This window comes from Cyrtonyx montezumae, unplaced genomic scaffold, assembly GCF_038088225.1.
Source record: "Cyrtonyx montezumae isolate F1298 unplaced genomic scaffold, pur_monq_1.0 scaffold_2, whole genome shotgun sequence".
Classification (NCBI taxonomy): domain Eukaryota; kingdom Metazoa; phylum Chordata; class Aves; order Galliformes; family Odontophoridae; genus Cyrtonyx; species Cyrtonyx montezumae.
In genome coordinates, this window is record NW_027071936.1 from 19,351,592 (window position 1) to 19,372,733 (window position 21,142).

The 21,142-nt window shown below is 39.1% G+C and overlaps 1 protein-coding gene across 4 annotated transcripts in view; it reads right to left on the reverse strand.

Annotated features, from left to right (window-relative positions):
- Positions 1-21,142, reverse strand: part of TENM3 (teneurin transmembrane protein 3) — a 304,193-nt gene that overhangs the window by 68,869 nt on the left and 214,182 nt on the right. For all 4 annotated transcript variants that reach the window (XM_065736567.1, XM_065736566.1, XM_065736565.1 and 1 more), the window contains 6 exons: positions 15,739-15,953; positions 9,280-9,490; positions 8,341-8,442; positions 7,985-8,179; positions 6,405-6,605; positions 3,301-3,486 (listed from right to left, as the gene is read on the reverse strand). In XM_065736567.1, coding sequence (XP_065592639.1) covers positions 3,301-3,486; positions 6,405-6,605; positions 7,985-8,179; positions 8,341-8,442; positions 9,280-9,490; positions 15,739-15,953 — 1,110 coding nt within the window. The remainder of the gene's footprint in view (positions 1-3,300; positions 3,487-6,404; positions 6,606-7,984; positions 8,180-8,340; positions 8,443-9,279; positions 9,491-15,738; positions 15,954-21,142) is intronic.

Sequence of the window (21,142 nt, forward strand, 5' to 3'; positions counted from 1 at the left end):
CAGAATTTCCTTTGGTCAAATTTCCACTTAAGTGTCTTAGGAGTAAATATAAAAACCAGCATAATTGAAGAAGCAAACTAGGGTGTCAGAGATTTCAGAGGAGAGTACCACTGTGGACTACTTTCTTCCAATTACAGCAACAGGCTTGTTTCTTTCCTTCTTTTTACCCTTCAATGATTAGAGTCAACTAAAAAACCAACATTGGGGATAACTGAAAATGAGATTGGACAGTAAGAAGTCTATAAAAACTGTGAATTGCAGAACATTTTAAATGCCATTCATGCTTCACAAAACAAATAAACAAATAAACAAAAAACCCAAGGCCACAATCTTTTCAATCAAAATGAACTGGGGACTTATAAGATTCAGTACGCATTTCACTTAGTGTCTTTGTAATTAATGCTTATGTATGTACCCCATTCTGTGCAACCAGCTAGAGATATGGTGGGCTTTCCCAAAGACTGAATGAAGTGCACTGGCCTTAAAATTTACAGCTTCTTCGGTATATTCATTTCCCAAAGAAGTTGTAAATGCAGGCCATTGTGTTTCATGTGACATCCAGCTAGCAGCTGCATCAAAGAAAGAAATCTGTATTTCTAAAATGTTTCACACTACTGTAGTTCAAATGGTTAATGAGTCAGAAATGAGAAAGATGCAGTTATTATCATTTAAGGCATTTGAAAGTAGAGCAGGAGTCTTTCCTGCACACATACAAGTTAGGTAAATATTCTGCTACCAAGTTGAGAGCTGTCAGTAACAAAAAAAAAAAAGCTTGGATTACATCAGAGGGCGACATTAAAAAGCTGCTGTGCATGGAAATACATTCTGATGTCCTTTGCATTTTGAAATTTATTGCACAGGAGGAGCTAGGGTAGATGAGAGAAAAGCAAACGGACTTTACCAAGCTTAGGAAGCATCACTTTTTACTCCACTAAGTTGGAACATCTCTTGGAAATGAACAATAAAATGACCCAGTTTCTTAATAAGACTGGTGTCCTCAAGAAAACAGGTCTAGGAACAATAAATATTAACAGCAGGCTAGTGCCTGAACCTCATTACTTGTCTTGGAGGCTGTAAGGGTAATATAAACAAATCAAACTATCTTTACAGTGGCAGCCATAAAGTAAACACTCATCTGAAGAATAAACAGGTGGGAAGACAGACCTGCTTGGACAGCACTGAGGAAAAACTAGTTTGTGCCTAATATGTTGGAAAAATTGTTCAAGAGCAGTTCATCCGTGTATAACTGCAACCCTTGAAAAGCTGCCAAGGTCAGTGAGACCAACAGCAGAGCAATCTGCTGAGCAATTGCTTGTTGGCAAGTTAAAGCGGTCAAGGGAAAGGCTTTATCCTCCTTCTAAAGATTTACTTTATTTTATTGTTTAAAAAGTTCTCTCCCCACCTCTCTGCTCACTTTGTCAGCATGTTTTCTGGAAGCTCCTTAAAAATGTTAACCACATCAATTCTCCCCAGGGTCCTGCACGGATGCATCTTGGTTCCCCCTCCCTCCTACGTCTGGGCAATCTCATTAGTAAACAAACAAAAAAATCAATTGCGATTTTTCTTATAAACAGCACACAAATCAATCTTACTACTTCACACCTGACTCCCTTCCACGAAATGAAATCCTACCTTCCCTTTGTGGTGCAATGATATGGATACCAGCAATACAGCTAACCCAGCCCTCATTTCCCTGTCCTCAAGGCTCACACCACTGTTTCCCGTGACCACCACACACAGCACTGCCACCCTGCCTCTCCCTGGCAGGGCCACAAGCTGCAGGGAATGCAGCTCATGTCTTTCATCTTGACACTCATGTCCCACTGATGACTTAGCTGAGTGAGCCCACACACTCCTGGTGACACTTCTTCCAAAACATGAACAGAAGTTGAATTTCTCCAGCCTCTTTTCAGCTTGTGGCAAAAGCAAACCACGTTGTTATTTACATCCATTATCTCTACTGCTATTAGACTTACTGCTCTATTCTGCTACACACACCACTTCTTCTGACTGACTTCTCTATCTCTTCAAACATTGAAACTCTTTTTTTCTTCTTGGAAGCTTTCTGGACTATTTAGATGATCTTCTGATTTCCACATCACTCAGCATTAACGCTTGCCTTTGCCTGACCTGTGGCCACCTTTTCACTGTCATTTTAACTCACCTCTAAGCACTTATCCTCTGTGCTGTTCTCAGGTTGGAGATGTGCCCCTGAATACCTGCAGAGCAGGTGTTACTCCTGAGACAGCCTTAGCTGAGCTTAGTACAAGGGTCACCACGCCTCTATGGATAGATGAGTATTCTATTAAAATTAGACCACAGCCAAGTGCTTTGTTTGCGCTTCCTACCTGTTGTCATGCAGTTGTTCTTATATGTGGTTAAGCAGAGACAAGATAGGTCCCACTCCTTTTGCATTACAGTCCTGCTGCACCTTGCACAAAGAACCCTACTGCAGAAGGGGAATTTTCAGCTCAACCACAATTCAAAACCTAATTAAAAATGATATGCTTTTGGGCAATTCCTCCTCCCCTTCTTCTGTTTTCTCAGTTCCTTTACCTACAAGTGTAATCTCCCAAGCTGCCTCACCATCATGCCCTGGGCAATGGAGAGGATGCACTGCACATAGGACATACATACTTTAAATCACTGAGTAAGAAAAGCTCCATTAATAAAGGCATAGCAATTTCTAAAGGTTTCACACACTAGAACTAACTTGATTACAAAAACACAGAAGTTGCAATAAGGATGACTTCTAAATCCACTGCATGAAACTGCTATTATGTTGAAGTAATTCTAAAATAGAGCATTATGTTGACAAGAATGTGATTTTAGGCAGTCAGATCACACATGACAAGGAGGCAGTGGTGGTTTTGTGTGTAGGTAAAACTCACTTTTTAGAGCTTCTTTTCCAAATAATAATAATAATTAAAAAAACCAAACAAATGGAAGCTTCATTTTTGAAAGTTATTAAGCTATCGCATAAAAATAGAAAAAGGCAAATCAAAGAATGTATTTACAGTTTAAAATAAATGCGACCTCCCCACCAGCAAAAAGGCAGCTCAAGGGAAGAGACTGAAAAGGGAATTCATTTCACAGCAAACTAGCTATGAAGACCTGATGAGCCATTATATAACAATTTCCTTTCTTAAAATATCAATTCCTTTACACAGACTGACAAGTGCAAATATTCTGTTTGAAGAAAAAAAGCTTCAAAGTGACGTACTTCTTCTTCAGACACAGCCAGCAGTGCCAGCTCTTTGAATTTTGCACCAAAGACACATTAAAGCATAGCCAGCCTACCAATGGTACAGTGCTCTCCGTTCCAGCCCTGGCTACATTCGCACTTCCCATCCTTGCAGGTGCCGTGCTCGGCGCAGCGGGGGTGGCAGGCCCTCTGGTTGCAGGCTGTGCCCGTCCAGCCGTCCTCGCAGCGACACGTCCCGCCCATGCACACGCCGTGCGTGCCGCAGTCCACTGAGCAGATTTCTAGATTTGAGAGGGGAACGGGGGAGAAGGAAGAGGCAGAGAGTGCACATGGGAGAGAGAGCGTACGCGTCAATTAGCAGCGTGGCGTTTTAATTCAACACGTGAAGAGTAAGATGGGGCAAAACGTTTGGTAATTAAATCAAAGGTATTTACTGGGAAAGGTGTTTTCAGGTAGGACACAACAGAAGGCAGGGTACAGGGTTTTTACCTCCGTGTTAACGCTTACTTAGTTATCCCAGTAGACTTAGTGGTGCTGGAGTGTACACAGCTCTTCTGTTAGCTTTAAGTAATTTTCAGTTACGTTCTTTGTGATCACATACATCCTAAGAGTAGCCTTTCATAACTAAGACTACATGACACTTAAAGCTCCTAGAAATTACAACACACAACGTACTTCTAGCAACTAAGCGTACCATACATTTAAGGTCATTGTGTGTTGCGAGTGAAAATCTAGCATTAATGAAAGATCATTTTAACAAGGTTTTCCTTCCCTACCCTGCTCGCTGTTTTCTTTCCAAGTAAAAATGTGCCACTTCTGACACGTTTTTTCATTATAAAGAGTCAGCCTTACTGAGACAAATTAGTACTATGCTGACATACTGACACATCTGTTAAATATAAAAGATGATTCTCTTTTACTCTCAGTAAATTTATACCAGTGACAGCTAAGAACGGTCTGGTTTAAATAATAGATTGTTAAAAAAAATAAATCAACATACAGCAATTTAACTTGTCATTTACGTATGGTAACAGGATCTTGTAACTGATAGAATAATTGAAAAATATGTTAAGAGCCAAAGGTAGACAGAGGCCAAACAACACATGTTAAGTCTCAGCTAATAAGAGACGATAATTTAGACTGCCGGATTTCGCATTTACAGTTATAGTTCATTTAGTCAGACTCCAAAAAACTTTACTTCTGCTACGCAGACAAGAGAATAAAAAGAGAAGCTACAATATTGCCTGAGGGACTTCTTCAGTTCCTTGGCATAGAGCTGCTTGTAAGCACATACTGCTTCATAAGAGTACCGTATTTAGTTTTTGTTTTCTTGTAAAAGACAACAAACAGTTTAGCAATAAAAGACTGAAATTATTTTCAGCAGCTTTCAGCGCATGAAAGGTTTCCAGTTTTCTATTCAATAGTGGTTTTCTTCCCCAGCAGAGGATAACTCTTTCTCCGAACGCTGCGCAACATTAAACAGAGTATCAAAGAGCTGTGACATTTTCCATAAGAATATTTCTGGAGAGAGACAGCTGCAACTCTCCCTCCTCCCCTCTCCCCCTTTTTTTTCCCTATACATTTTATATCTACTTTGAATTAAATTTTTGATTAAGAGATGTAAGATGGTTTGATTAATTTTAGAGTTGCAAAACGTCAACACAGCTCCAAAAAAGAAAGGGTTATTTCTCTTCAATCTAATCAATTTTTCATTAGAGTAGAGGTGTTTATCAGCTTTTAGCACACTAGCTTTGAGCAAGGTGCGTCAATCTTTGTAATGAACTTATTAATTAGAGTTAATTTAATTGAAGTGGAATTGAAGGGCTAATTAACGGACAAACTGCTGATGAAGATAGAGGAAAGCTCTGCTGATTTCAAAACCTATAAACTCCTCTGATGGAAATAACTCATTCCTTTTTTTCTTCTATCAGCTTAACAAAACATTTATGGGTAGGATTTACTTTTTTAGTTTAGCAGTATGAAGGTCATTTTGCACAACTTCAGAAAGCAGTCCTTTCACAAAGCTCTTTTGTGAGTTTGACACTTGTGAAATATCCGAGATCAGAAATACTGCATGTATTACAATTACTGATCACTCCTTGAAACCTAAGTAGAAGATGGCGCATAACAATAATCAGAAACAGCACAGAGGACACTGTCAAGAAATAGAGGACCCATGTTTTGCCTGAGAACTACAAAGGGTCTCTCACAAATAGTCGTTTTTAGTACAAGAAACGTTCAGAGAATGTTTTCTTCTGAACAAATTTAACAGAAGACATTTTCTTCTCTCTGTCGCTTTTTCTTGAATATTTAGAGCTTTGTCCTATCATCCTTATATGCATAAAACATTATGGAGTATCACAGATCCTGGTCAGGAAGTACATTTGTTTTGAAAAGATAGTTTCTCATGGAAATGTTATATTTATTCATAAGCTGGCACAAACCCAGCTAGTCCATGTGTTCAGTTTTCATTAACAAAATCAGTTAGATGAACAGTTTAAGACAAATATATGTCTCACAGTTAGAAATGATTTAGTCTCTTGATATGTGACTATCAAACAACACTCTAAAAACATGTATTTGTTAGGAGGCTGCTGTTACACTTTATAAAAATTTAGATAATGCTCTCAACAGTAAATCCTGCCATTTTCTCCTGCTTCTGAACTCGGATTATAGTTACAGTAAGAGTAGTTTCAGACTTCAAGAAGCTCCCTCTACTTCTTCACCTCTACCAACTCCTTCTGCCCTGGCAGTCTGTGCCTTTCCTCAAAAGCTGTTAAGAATTCATTCTTGCATTTGCATTGCCTTCAAAGTGGAACATCTGAGTGAAGATCTCAAGAATAAAAAATGTCTTCAATTAGCTAGAGATTTTTAAAATGGAACTCTCTATAATTTCACTGCTATAGCTTCTAACTAGTCTTATTAAGTAAGATGATACTTAGATACATACATTGTACAAAAAGATTCTGTACTTGCACGTGAACTAACAAGCAAAAATGGCTAACAGAAAAAAAAAGAAATGATTTTCAAATACTTCATCACCTATCCTGAACCTTTGAATCAACTCACAGTTCATGCTACAGTCATCTGAAAAGATTCCATTAGCCTGGCAGGACAGATGTTGACACAATAATATCACTGAAATAGTGCTATCCAAAACACCATCGTTTTACGAAGTGTGAGTGCTCTTAACCCTTACCATTGGAACAGTCTGGACCTGTCCAGTTGGGGTCACAGGTGCAGGTACCACTCTCTTGAAGGTAGGTGCCGTGGCCAGAGCACTGGTCTGGGCACAGCGTCTTCAGGATTTCACAGTTGCTGCCCCCCCAACCTGGGTTGCAGTGGCACTCGCCATGGATGCACACACCGTGGCTGGAACAGGCTGGGTCCAAGCAATCCGCTGCACGGTGAAGAGAAAGATCAGCTTAAAAATGTTGTTTCCAACAACAGTAGTCACCTCTTGGTGCTTGTGGCACTGTTGGGCTTAATCTGAACTTCACGACCTGGCAAAATGTGCAGCACTGCGTTCTTGAAGTAAATTGAAGCAGAGAAATTCACCTTCATTTCACTGCAATGAGCGAGGGAAAAGAATGGTGGACCAAAATAGCTTGGTGCCCGCCTCCCTCCTCTAGCTAAAAGGCAAAGGACCATTTATCTCATTTCTGACTACCAGTCCTAGCCAATTTCTGTCAGGATACATGCAATTTTCTTCATAAAAACAAACCACTTCCACACCATTTTCTGGTATAGTGAAATGTGTGTGGACGTAACTGTCTTCAAGACATTTACAGGCTGCCATCAAGTTAACAGAGAACCTTTAAAATTCGCTAATTTTTCTGAATTCCAACAAGATTGGCCCAAGGTCTCAGGCTACTGATCTCTGTTTTGCCTTATCACCACGTGACAACTGTTGGATTACTTGCTTGGTATCAGCTGACCCAATCCAGAACACACTATGGAGTTCTGACAGCTGTACAGGACCCTCAACTTGTTTCAGAAATAAATGAGTTGCATACTCTCTATCCTTCTTAATTCACTTTAATGTTCTTTAGATGACGAGATTTAATTTAGCAATTTGACTCAATAAAATGTTACACTTGTAGGGTCAATGGTCTGAAAATTTAATTCCAGGGACTTAATTGCATTACTTTGTACGTGGAGATCAATAAAATCAATTTCATTGAGGAAGAAAATGGCGCTTTTTACTCCCTAAAAAAAAAAATAGAATAGAAAATGAAGAACTGCATTTTGCAGCACACAAGAAAGAATATTATTATGCACATCTCTGGAATACAAAACTGATGTGCCATTTTTCACTGTGATGCATTGGAATCAGCATTTTCCACAATGTGGTTGGTGGAAAAGATTGCTAACAGATGCAATACATTAATGATTTATTCTAGACTTCAACAATTCAGCCAGTCTTCATGTACTCAGGCATCTATTTTTTGGGTGCTTTACTCTTAGCCAAAGAAAGTACAAACTAGGAAGTAAAAAGATATAATGTATTGTTGGGAATTGTGCATTGATTACTTAAGAATAAGTGAAGTATAATAATTCTGTAGCAGTACTAGTTTTTACCAAACTTTAGTATTCTTAAGTGAGTTCTGAAGAAACACTACACAACAAACATCTTCCAGAGTATATGACTCAATGAAAAACAGACTTTTTTTCCCCCCCTTTGGTACTAGTGCAAATGATCTAGACCTAGAACAAGATGTGCTAGCTGGAAACCTGACTAACAGCAGCAGGTGCCGAGGTAAATATTTGCTCCTTTACCTTCTTCACAGTTCTCTCCTTTGAACCCAGAGTTGCAGGCACATGAGCCCATGATGCAGATGCCACGGCCCCCGCACTGGGGATCGATGCACTGTGTTGCCGGCACGTCGCACTCGGTGCCCTTCCAGCCACTGTAACAGAGGCAGCGGCCTTTGGAGTACTGCCCATTGCCGCTGCACAGCACCGGGCAGGCCGCTGTGAAATAAAGCACCACGGAAAAATTCAAATCAAGGTTTTCATCAATGCTTTATAAACAAGAACATCTATGAAGTCGGTCACATGGCAATTTCTTTCCTAATGTATTTGTTTTCATGCTTGCTTAGGCTGACTTGAGAATAAGGATGGGGCTGATGTACCTCTCGAGCAGTCGGGGCCCAGAAAGCCAGCAAAACAATGGCAGGATCCTGAAACACACTCTCCGTTACCATGGCAATTCCGGGGACACTCCACCACAGACTCTGCAGGAAAAGAAGCGGGATCACTCACCGGCCCCCAGAACCCACCACGCAACCACTGACTGACAGCACGCCCAGGCTCCCCGTGCAGTGTTTATGGCTGCTTTGTTTCAAGAGCATGCAGAGCCGTTATTTTCTATAGCTATGCCTGTAATATCTCAGGACTTCACGTTCCAATGGAAAGGCTCAAATTATAATGGTAAAACAATATGAGCTCTACACTCAAAATATAGCACCGTGCTGCTTAGCAAACACTTCAAGATGGAGTACTCCTTTCAGCTCAGCTTCGCAACAATCTATGTGCCTTGTGCCTTAGACCAACTAATTACAGTATATTTTCTGCACATGTTTTCTGAGTAGAAAAAGAAACACTCTGAGTTAAAAATCTGTGAAGAAAGGGTCATTGGACTATGGATTTTCTGGGCTTGTTTGGTCTGGAGGAAAGAAGGCACTGGGGAAACCTCACTGCAGCCTTCCAGAACCCAAAGGAAACTTATAAACAGGAAAGAGACTGACTTTTTACGTGAGCCAGTGGTTAAAGAACAAGGGGGAATGGTTTTGAAGTAAAAGAGGGGAGATTTAGGTTAGATGTGAGGAGGAAATTCTTTACTCAGAGGACGGTGAGGGCATTGCTGCCCAGAGCTGTGGGTGCCCCAGGCCAGGTTGGATAGGCCCCGGCAGCCTGAGCTGGTGGAGGGCACCCAGCCCATGGCAGGGGCTTGGAAGTAGACGATCTTTGAGGTCCCTTCCAATCCAAGACATTCCATGAATCCTAAAAAAAAACCCCAACAACACAATCGGAGTGTATTTTTTGACAAGATCTTTGAAGACAACCCTTACCTATAATAATGGTATTAAATGACACCTGCTCTGCATTTTTCCCGTCGTTATAGAAGGCCAGATGCCAGATGCCAGAATCCAAATACTGGATAAAACCCGCTTCGTGGAGGCTGACGGACCTCGCCTGCCGACCCGCTCGCTCCACCTCGAGCAGTGTGTGCTGCTCCCGTGCGATCAGTCGGCTGCCATCCAGGAGCTCCACAAAGTCGTACTGCAGGGAACAGAAGGGAGTATGACATACAGCGGTGCTCAGGCTTACAGCAATGGCTTTTTAGGGACAGGAGCACAAGAAGGATGAGCCCATTTCTCACAGCAGGTCTATCAAAACATCAGCTGAAATAAATCTGTAGTCATGACTGTCAGCTGACTAACAGGTGAGAGCAAACTTTCAAAGTATGTTATTTGCACTTGGGTTAATAAAAATATCCAACATCAACCATCAAATATCCAACATCAACCATCTATGTGGCTTTTTATTTGTTTTCAGGTTAAGGATTAAATTGTCTGCTCAATCCTCATTTCAGACATTGCACAGATGAGAGGGATGAAGAGAAAGAGCTTTACTTCCATTCCCTCCAGTAGAAGCCCAAAAGGGGGAAATGAAAGCACAAAACATTACAACTGGTGAAAATGACAAAATGACAAAAAAAGGAGGATACCAGATCAACAGAGGAAGAATGCTGTTTTGCTAACAACCATCAATAGGGCTTTGAAAATATAGTACCTGAGCTGATACAACAAGTAAACTCTTAACCTAGGATTTCATGCATCTTTAACTACTGCTAATAGCACCTGGGACATTGCATCTGCTCTATAGTGGTTTATGCTGCCTGAGACTCCTAGCCTAAAGGATGCCTTTTGCACATTTAACATAGAAAGATCAATGTGTACCCAACAAAACTAAACACGGAGGAAAGTTAAAGGGCACTGATGCTTGTGGTGGAGAGTCTGCTGGCCCTGCTGTGCCCGCATACAGTTTTGCTTTGATACGTGTTTATGGCAGGAGGGAAACTGTTACACATAAACCTTCAATCTTCCCATGTGTTTCAGACCTCTCAAATGCAATTACATGTATGCTGGCCTTTACTTCAATGGGCCCTGGACACAATCAATGATTCACCTAAGCTAGGTGACTGGGTTACCAGGACTTCTACATCTTGACTTGTGACCTTCAGAACCTGCTCACCAGACAAAAGAAAACGCGATAGCCTTTGTCCCAGGCACAGAGCTTAAGTACTTATGTTCTCATCTCAAAATTGCAGACTTGCAGGTCAAAATTCACCAGTATTGTAAAGATGTTCTTCCACAGTAAACTGAATAGCCTCCCAACCATACAGGATGTGAAAAACACGCATAGTTACTATGCCACGATCAGCGTCTGAAACATTTTCCCAGCTCTATCTGACCAAGCAGAACATTAATACGATTAGTATGTGTAGGAGCCAGTACCTCACTGCATTGTCACTTTCTGTGCGCTACACCACATGAAAATGAATGCAATCGTTTTGGGAGAGCACCAATTATTCAAAACCAGTCAACATTCTCATTTGTCAGAGAATTAAATATTTATATTATTATGTGTGAGAGAGAAAAGCAATTTTGTCTTTTCCTCTCACCAGACTCAAGAATACTTCTTCTTGCTCAAGCTATTCACTAATACTTTTAAAAATAGAAAGCCCAGGCAGTTTTAACTAGTCATTAATAGATGTTAGGAGTGACCTTATAATTTGTATACTGCAGAGGGTCATTTTCTAATAGGAAAATTGCAGATAAACCTATGTTTTTGTTACAGGAGCAAGTGATCATACTACTTGATTGAACACAAAGAGTACACTAATGGCTGACAAGAATGGTACAATTAGACATTTTGTATCTGCAACGTAATAAGGGCATATGTCATTATCAGAGCACTGTTTTAGGCTATATTTTGAAAGCTGTACAGAGGGGAATTTACTATTCAGTTTGCCTCTCAGCAAACAACAACTGACCTTATCTACTTTAAAGGATGGCTCTTACATATATATGTTTATATGCATATATACATATCATACATATATATATATATATATAGGCACACATTTATACGTAGAACAGAGTAACACAAAAAGACTGGAAAAACTATTATCTTCTGAAGTAAAAAACATACTAATTTTATTTTTCTCCTGTGAGGGTAAACTAATTAACTTTATATAAATTCTAAATATGCTAATTTGCCCTAGTACTCCACTCAGCTTTTGCTTTAAACCAAAGTCTTTTTTTTTTTTTTTTTTATTCTTGAAGTCTCTTTAAATAAACATATTGATTCTCTGGCTGCAATGAAACTGACATTTTTAGAAAGTGTCACAAAGACTTTCAGGTTCACATTGATTGGGTTTTGAATGGACAGTCACTGTCAATTATTTCTGGTTGATTTATTTATGATTCCCCAGAAAGAACAGAACTATGCATCTTATACTGGTCTATGACACACACAGAGGCTGTGCTTGAGACTGATTTAGGTACTTTAGGAGAATATAGAAACACAACCAAAAATTCTGTCCTGATAACAGTAAATCAAAACATTTTTCATGTCCTATCCCTATTATATTGGATTATGGGAAAGGAGGTTTGCATTTGTTGCAATGTGTTACTATGTTATGGTGAAATAATAAACAACTGATACAAATGGTTTAGATTTAGTTCAACCTGTTCCAAGACAGGTGTGGACTAAAAGACCTAGTGAAATCTCAAGCTCATTTCTTTCATTCTCTCATTACAACTGTTGCAGTGATAGGACAATTTGTATCAATGGTTGTACAGCTATGGAAAGAAGGACTCCAGTTTCCTTTTACTGGATATAGCAAAGACAAATAGATGAAGGGTCTAGGAAGCAGAAGCAGGGAAGAAGTTGACCAATGTCAAATGCAAGGTTTGCTTATGGGAAGGAGGCAGATTTTCAAAGAAAGACCTATGCTTTGAGGAGCAAGCTAAGGAAGACAGAGGCATGTGGTTATACATGCAGGGTATCATAGGCAAATGAGCAAAGAGGGGGACAGCTGGTACGGAAATTTTATGAATGCTGGCAGAGGACAGGTTCTCAATTATTTAACAAAAGATCTGAAATATGAAACACTGACGTTTGAGGAACAGGCAGCAGTTGCACATTTGCATAAGTTTTGCTATTAGCACTTGTCACTCAGTGACTAGAAGATAAGGGCAGATAGCATTTAAGAGATGTAAACGTAATGTGATATATATATGGGTAAGACCTTACTTTACAAAGTCCTCATGGAACAACCCTAGCTTTACACATCTAGAGATGGGCTCTGTGCCAAGTTATATCATTCTGGAATGAGATCACAGAGTTACAGTAGACAGTTATATAGATACATCAGTTCTACAACAAAATATATATTAAAAAACAACAACAACAACAAACCAAACAGGAGACATCACTGCGATACCATACAAAACCACAGCAGCTCAAAGCTGCTATATTCTATGCTGTTCTCCCATCTCTACAGGCTGCAGTAAAACTGGAGGACGTTCCCAAACTGAAAAAGATGATCAGAGGGCTGAAACAGCTTTTGTACAAAGTAATGATGAAATTGGCTGGAAAATTACAGCTCCTCCAGGACACTACAGATTTACAAATTCTGAGTGGCACTGAAAAGAAATCAGCGAGAAAATCTTCTCTGTCTCTTCCAAAACACTAGTGACTGGGTGTCAGAGTACAGCTACCAGGTGGCTGCCTCTGAGGGTATCGTGTGAGATGTATAGTTAAGCTGCTAACTCCTTGATGCAAATGTCACACATGCTAAAAGCTTCCACGGGTTCAAAGGCGATGAGGAAAAAAGTATTTCAAAGGTTATAAAACATAAAGACTGCACCTCTGACTCAGGAAGTCATTCAGCCTTAAGGTGCAGGAGGCCAGGACTGTATTCTAGGAAGAATAACCACAAATCTGTCATCTGCTCTATAGATCTGCTAATAGCCAGTGTGGGCTAGAGGGGCCTTTGATCAGACCCAGCACGGACATTCCTGTGTTTTTCTAACATTTTCCTATGACCTTTGGAACTAAATAAGCACCCTCGCCTAAGGGAAGGATGCAATGAAGCCCAGAATTAGCTGGTAGTCTCCTGCTGATAGCTGTGTCTGGCCCGTAAGTTAAATGCATTTTTAGTACAAGTTGTGAGGAATAGGGAAATAAGAAAATAACAAACAGATTTAAGCTTGCAACCCTCTCGATATTCCATTTCATGAGATGGTGATTAGAACTTCGCTTTGCTGCAAAAAAGCCTCAACTGCTGAGAAACATTTCAGCCCTCCCCTTACCATGTGTATCCATAGTTTAGTTGATCTCAGGCCCCTAAACCAGACATGACTGGGGTCAGGCCATATAAACATTCTGATCAAGCCCGCACCCTAGGGAATCTTTAGCAGCCCTACAAGTTCATCAGGGCACTGATAAGTAAGCATGCCTAATTTTTCAAGACATCGAGAGTAAAACAGACAGTTTGTGAAAAATACTCTAGATATATACTAGACAACAATAGGACTTCACCTATATCCTGGGAACAACAAATCCAAGATCCAAAAAAGAAACTACACAAGAGGTACTGGAAGGATTTGTGTGTGATTCTTTCTACTGAACCATAGGTGAACACGGATAAGCATTTGTGTACTAGAAATCCAAAAGGAAAGGGGTCTGTGTGACACAGATGATGGGAAACAGATTTGGTTATCTCATTTTTCAGAGCTTTTAGATATAGAGCATCTCAATTTCAATCTTCTGTAAGGATAAGGAATAAAGAAAGGATCATTTCTGATACACATATCTAATTGTATAACCCTTCTTCTAAATGCACAGTCCCAATTAGCTTCTCCAATTTTATTCATCCTTGCCATACATTTATTTCCCTAGCTCCTGCTATTATTGTTACTACTAGGATGGTATTTGTATTCCAAACCCTTGTGACCAATGGCTGATAATTTACTGAATCAATTTTCTTTGAGCTAGACTATCTCATGCTTGTTGTCAGCCTAAGGGTAAGTGTTCACATGTGAAGTTTTGAAGAAAATCCATTTAATCATTTTTTATGAGGATGAAATTTTTAAATAATCATAAGTTCTTTTTCTGCCTTCAATAAATTGTTTGTTGTTTAACGGAAGCTAAACTAAAAACTAAGCCTAATGTAACATTCTGTGATTTTAGTTGCATGAGACTTCTTTGCCGATCCTAACTCTTCTTCCACAGTTCACATCTACATTTCATATCAACATGAGTCAGTACCTGCCAAAAAGGTGAAACAATTAGGAATATTTCTACTTTCTATGTTTTTAGAACTCACCCCTAAATAAAATATGAAACACATTTCGGAAGTATAACAGTATGTAAATCAAAATAAAAAGTAAGTACTAAATAAAGAATTTAAATCTTAGAGTTATGACTTTAATGTTGAGACTGTGTATATACCATAATCAGTCAGGCTTCATTTCAACTCTGCCTATAGGCAATCTTATGAACTTTCAAAAAAACAAAACAAAACAAAAACCTAACAGTAAGATATTACATAATTCCATAAATGGTGTATAAGTGCATGAGCTCAGTTCTCTTTTCAAGTGTAACAATGGTTCAGAGCCAGCACTTGGACTAATGCTGAGCTGAAAGAAATCCGAACTTGGAAGGTCTTAAAAACAAAATCTGAATACAATTGATTCTAAAATGCCACTTCAGACAATGCTTCTCCCTTTCTCCTGCCAATCCAGAAGACTGTTCATTCTTTTAGGCTTCAGCTCTCCTATGACTATGGATAAAAAGTGTTTCTTTGTCACTAGGCAAGAGCATAATAACGTGCAATAAAAAGTCTCTTCACAAACCTTTTGAGGGGTGAGCAGACTAAATCCTTCTGGGCACACAAGAACAAAGTTTTAAGATACTTCAGACATCTAGTGAAAACTGACACACAACCCCAGTTCACTGTATCTTCATAGGCACCTAGCACAAACCTTTTCTTTTACATATTTATTTAGTGAGACACCAAGCTGCAAACACTGTAGCATTTGCTTACAGAATAAACTGAAGCTTCTTTCTTTTCTTCTTGCTTGGAAATTGGAGAAACGTTCCAACTGCTAGGCGCATATGAGCATGTGTATGGGCACAGGAATCTGTATTAGTTTGCTGAGGTTTTTAAACATATGTAAACATATCTTTAAAAGTACATATAAATTCTGCACCAAACAACTCCATACCTAAAGCATCATCACTGCTCACTGCATCCAGACTGCTCCTAAATAAGAATCTTCCCTTCTCCCCGATGGCACATTTTAGATCCCATCACTTACAGTATTATAAATGTTTTGTACATCACATGAGATCAATATGGAAAAACCAAAATTCAGCAAAACAGAAAAGATACAAAATATCCAAAGTCACAGTTTTCAATAACATATCCTACTTCTCATTCAAGCAGCTCTTACCTGAGTATGTGAAGGTGGTAAGCCTTTTCGGCCATATACTCCAATCAATGCATCTTTCTGAAGGGATATATTGAATTTTAGAAATTGTGGCTGATCAATGAAGAGTTGTGATCTCCAAAAAATCCCAGGGGGAACTTCTTGTATTGCTCTTCGGCCTATATCAAGTTCTCCAGAATCTATAGTGTTGTTTTCTTGTGCAAATCCCCCTGATTTTCCTGACAGGTTAGAATAATAAGAGATAAAAAATTAGTATTCTTTTCTTGTTCTCAGTCACCCTTCATATGAACTGTCAAATATTTAGAATCAGCTCAGGTAAAATGCTCCCTGACAATCTTTCTGAATATAAGTTCCCAGGGAATTCACTGATTCAGAACTAACAAAGCAAAGATAACACAAATATCTACCGAGCAAAAACACTGTAACTTCCCTGGACACACAAGTCTTCCTGCTTTGGGATCTACAGCAAATATATATATATACACACACATATTAATAAATATTAAAAAATTAAAAATATTTATTTTTTTAACCAAGGTATCTAAGAATACAGGGTTTTCCAGGATAAAGACACAAAGTGGAACAAAGGAAAAGGGAAATGAGGTAGACAGATTTTAATAATAATAGACAAACATGACAAGAGAGCTAACAGAACCAGTCTTTTCTACCTCAAATATTAGAATTTGTACACAATTGTAACAGTAGTTCACTATGTTGCTTCTTTTTTTGCTCCCGAAAGAGAAAGGCTGTGTTTTAGGTTCCACTATGTCTACATCCTGACACACCTTTAATCCCCATAGCACCTTCATCCTCTGGGCTCCCTGGCCTTAGCCCCAAGCTTGTTCCCACCTTCTCAACCCTGCTGTCTCCCAAATAAAATCTGCAATAATATGTCAAAGTCTGCTATTTCCACCATGTTCTATATAACAAATATGTGTTTATCCAAAGGCTTAAATGTGAGGAATAAGAATAAAGTGATGAAGGGTATTAATGATCTTCCCCTAAAAAGCAACTATCAGCCTTGGGAGTCCAGTGATGATGGCTTGAAAATGCTCAGAAGCACAAAAGATCTTAACATGCAAAAGACTCATGATTTCAAATGCTGACACTGAAAAACTAGCCTATGGGTTGTGGCTTATTAAAAAAAGAACCTAAGTCATAAACTTTACATATCCCCAGCAAACTTTTTTTCAAGCGGTAAGTGAAGGCAAGAAATATCCATGTATCTATGTCTCATCTTGGGTACAGAATGGTATCATCCAACCTGCCAAGCTCTGTGACCTCCTAGTGATGCACTATCAAATGAATGGATTTAGCAGAACTGCACAGGTCTGGGACAGCTTGATTACCACATATGCAGACCTTAAAATATGGCAAAGATTTGCAATCTTTGTTAGTAAGCTTTGTATCAAAGCTTACTAGCAAACAAATTGTGACTTGGTTAGGAGAGCATCTTCTCGCCCGCCAGACTTGAAAGAAACAGAACTGTTAAGATTGATATACTAAAAAGGGCTTGGACGAACTGCCACCATCAGCTTCAAAATTGAGGATGGCTTAGTGAAGTCTGCATGAAGCTTGTGTGAGGCCGAAGGCCCAGAGCTGTGTCCGGGCACTATCTCTATGCCCTGTGGCTGCACACAGTTACTCCTGGAAGCCGGAGCCAGAGTCAAAAGCTACTACAACCCAATGGAGTCAGTGCTATCAGATCTAAACAAACCTTTGCCTAAGAACTTGTCTATCAACACATATCAACTCTGGATTGCAAGTAATTAAGCAGCTGGCTCATCAAGTTGAGCCTTGTGTGAAAGCAATATAAAGAAAAATGGAATTGTAGTTACAATCTTACAGCTCACTGGGTTTTTTATCAATTCATTTTCTTTTTTCAGCAGCTAGTCTGTTATAAAGATTGAACGAAATGCATCTGAATGTGATAACCATGTTCAAGTGATGCTCGCTTGTTTATGTACAAGTGTTGTAAAGAATTGACAACACTCTGCTGCTGCCCTGTCTTTTATGCTCAAATTCTACATTATTCATCATTTGGGGAAACAAACTGACACAACCTTTTTGCAAACATTTAGGCTGGAAAAAAAAACACAAACCCACAACTAGATTAAAATCTGAAATGCCAGGTGAGGTCACAGATTGATCCTCTCCACTTTCTATGCATCCAAGATGAACACAGGTTGCTTCTGAATTAAGCAGACACAGAAGCACTACTTAGAGGCCTGGAGTGGGGGCTTGTATCACCAGCAGAGCTATAATGCAATACTCCTGCAGTCATTGAAAACATCTCACTTACAGAAGCATCATATTGATCAGCCTTCTGCTTTCAAGAGGCAGTGAAATATCTGATCTTGGAAGAAACATTTTTTTCTCTCTTCGGGATGAGGCTGATGCTTTTTCAACTTTGGAGTTAACCTTTCACAATATTTACACGTTATTCTAGAAGACAGGTCCGTATTTACAAAGGCTGCTCTCAAAGTAATGTCTGCTATTTTAGTATGTTGTCCCATGACCTCAGAGGTGGATGTTGGTGGGAGGACAGTACAGCACTTTCCCACCAATATCCCATTACATTTTGTTGCCATGTGACAGATGGCAGCAGAGGGACAGTCTGACGGAATGGTGTCTGACATGAAAGTGTGGGTGGAGCAAAAGTATGTCACTAAATTTGTCCATTAAGAAAAACTTGAACCCATCAGCATTCATCAATGCTTTCTGAACGTCTATGAAGACCACTGAGAGGATGTGAGCACAGTGAGGTGGTGAGTGGTGCATTTTAGCAGTGGTGACAGCAATAGTGGGTCACCTCTGCTGGTGCAGATTTATATGAGAGCACTGTGCAGCTCTTCTTCAACTCAGGCAAAAACACAGGGTGACCAGTGGTGACTATGCTGAAAATTAGCATTTGGTAGTTGAGAATTTGTACTACCAAATAGTCTTATAACTTCCACCTGATTGGATCGAAGAAAGAATGACTGACTGTGTGGGCAAAGTTTTCCTAGCTACAACTCTTACCTGAGGAAGCATTTCTTACCTGAGGAAGAAGTCTTACCTGAGGAAGCATTTCTTTTCTGAAAGAGTGGTCAGGCACTGGGATGGCCTGCCTAGGGAGGTGGGTGAGGCACCATCCCTAGCGCTGTTCAAGAAGCGTTTAGATGAGGTGCTAAAGGACTTAATTTAATAGTTGGGTAGAGATAGTGATAGGAGGATGGTTGGACTAGATGATCTTATAGGTCCTTTCCAACCTAATGAACTTATGAACTTATGAACTCCATCACAGCAGCTGTCGAAGAGTGGTCACCTCAGCTGGTGCTGATTTTTATAAGCACTGCATACAAGCTCTTCTTCATTGCTAGTGGAAGTGCACAGCTAATGGTGGTGACTATGCTGAAAAATACTGTTCTGTAGTAGAAAATTTGCTCTGCTGAGTAGTATTATTGTGCTCTTTGTATATGTTGTAGTTTCCATGGAAATAAATGGGGGGCATTACTTTTGGAGCAACCTACATATTGTTGCAGTTTATTTAAATGTTTGTTTCTTACTACTTTCTTCAAATTGATGCACATTTTGTTGCATAAATTCACACACTGATGACTGGTAATCACTAACCAATAAACACTTGTTTGCAGTATTGATCTGTGACTTCCGTTGTTTGTATATTGGAAATGAAAAACAACTCTTGCTGCTAAAAAGATGAACTAGATAGCTTAAACAGGTGCGCTTTTTCAAACAAACAATTTGTCCAATTTGTTAGAAATGCTTATTGCTGGGCTTCAGCAATTATCCTTAGCAGGTAACAATCTTATCAACTCACATTTTCTTCATCATATCTGAGGTACATTCACCCTGTTGCCACATACCTGTTCAACATCACATCACCTCCCAAAATCATCACTAGTTTTCTGTCCTGCTAAGAACAGGGCATTAACTATACTTCTTCCTTTCTGGGAAATGGGCATGAGAAAATGCAGTAGTTTCAACATTTCCTTCTCATGTTCTAAAGTAGTAGAAGTTCTTACACGGACCTTTAATTAAATCCAAAACTTGAAATACAAATATGAAATATCAACACCACTCACACAATTCCATAATGACATAATAGCCCAAACATGAAATCCATTTTTCAAGTAGCTTTCCTCCTGAATTTTTTCTCTTTCACTATACTTCTTCTCTACCTCCAATGCTCTTTTCCCAACACCTCTCCAAAAGATAATAAAACAAATACCCCAAGTATTTACATCAAAATTAGCAATTATGTTACTAGATCTATTAATAATTTACAAAATAATGTGCTGCATCACATACTTATGATGTACACACATCATTATAGGAAATATTCACAACATAGCTAATCCAATGTATAACAGTTAATTGATAGATAAAATATTTGTCACATTTATTATTGAACCGAGCCAGAAGAAATGCCCTTTTCCCCAGAAATCCTTTTTCTCCCTTGTATCTAAAACAAAACAAAAACCAACAACCCAGCAATTAAGCATATATTATAAGGTATTTCTGAATTGCACACTGATTTTATAGACCATAAAAAAAAAAGAAAAAAAAAAAGAAAAAGCCAGTGAAGTATGATACGTTACACAAATTTTCAACTCTGTTTCTTAACCTTTCTTTTCTGCTGCATAGTTATAAAACCATGTAAAACGCCGAGGCATCTCAAGAAAGTGCTGGATGTGATTAAGCATGGCTACAAAACTACTTCGGAGAACCTGAACTGAAGTGCCCTACAAAATTCATCTTACTCACAGAAAATACATATTCTTATGATACCACATGCAGCCCTGAATCATGCCTGTCTAGATAGGCAAGTGATATGTTGGCAGCAGCTTACAGTTCATAGAGAGGAAAGCACTGGGAAAAGAAAGAAAAAGCCCACCACCTAAACAACAATCCACAAAAGCAACAAACAAAAAAGAGAAGGCTTGTTCAGAGAGTCAAGCTTCATTTAACAAGTTATTTGCATCCAAGGATTATTTCACATGGTTTTGCTGTCAGTTTATGACTAGCTATTTGTAGACAAACCACAGCTGACTTTTCTTCAGAGGTCAGAAGAACACATTTTAAAGTCTAACTTTTACTAATTCATTACTTGAAGTATCTGTACTTCTGAATGGCAAATGAGTATCTAGGATCTGAGCCACTCATCTAAGGACTACAATTTTCTGACCAAAGCTGGCACTTTTTTGGATTACTCCAGATTTAGATAAGAGACTCATGAAAAATGAATGGTCCCCATAACAATGGAAGTTTCTCCTCTCTGAATCAGAGTATCTTATAACTGGGGAAGTGGAGAGCTAAAGAGTAATACTGAAAGCTGTACAGCTGCCAAGGTATCAAAATCAAGGCTTTATTGATTCTCTCCTACAGTTTTTACTAACTAGTATGA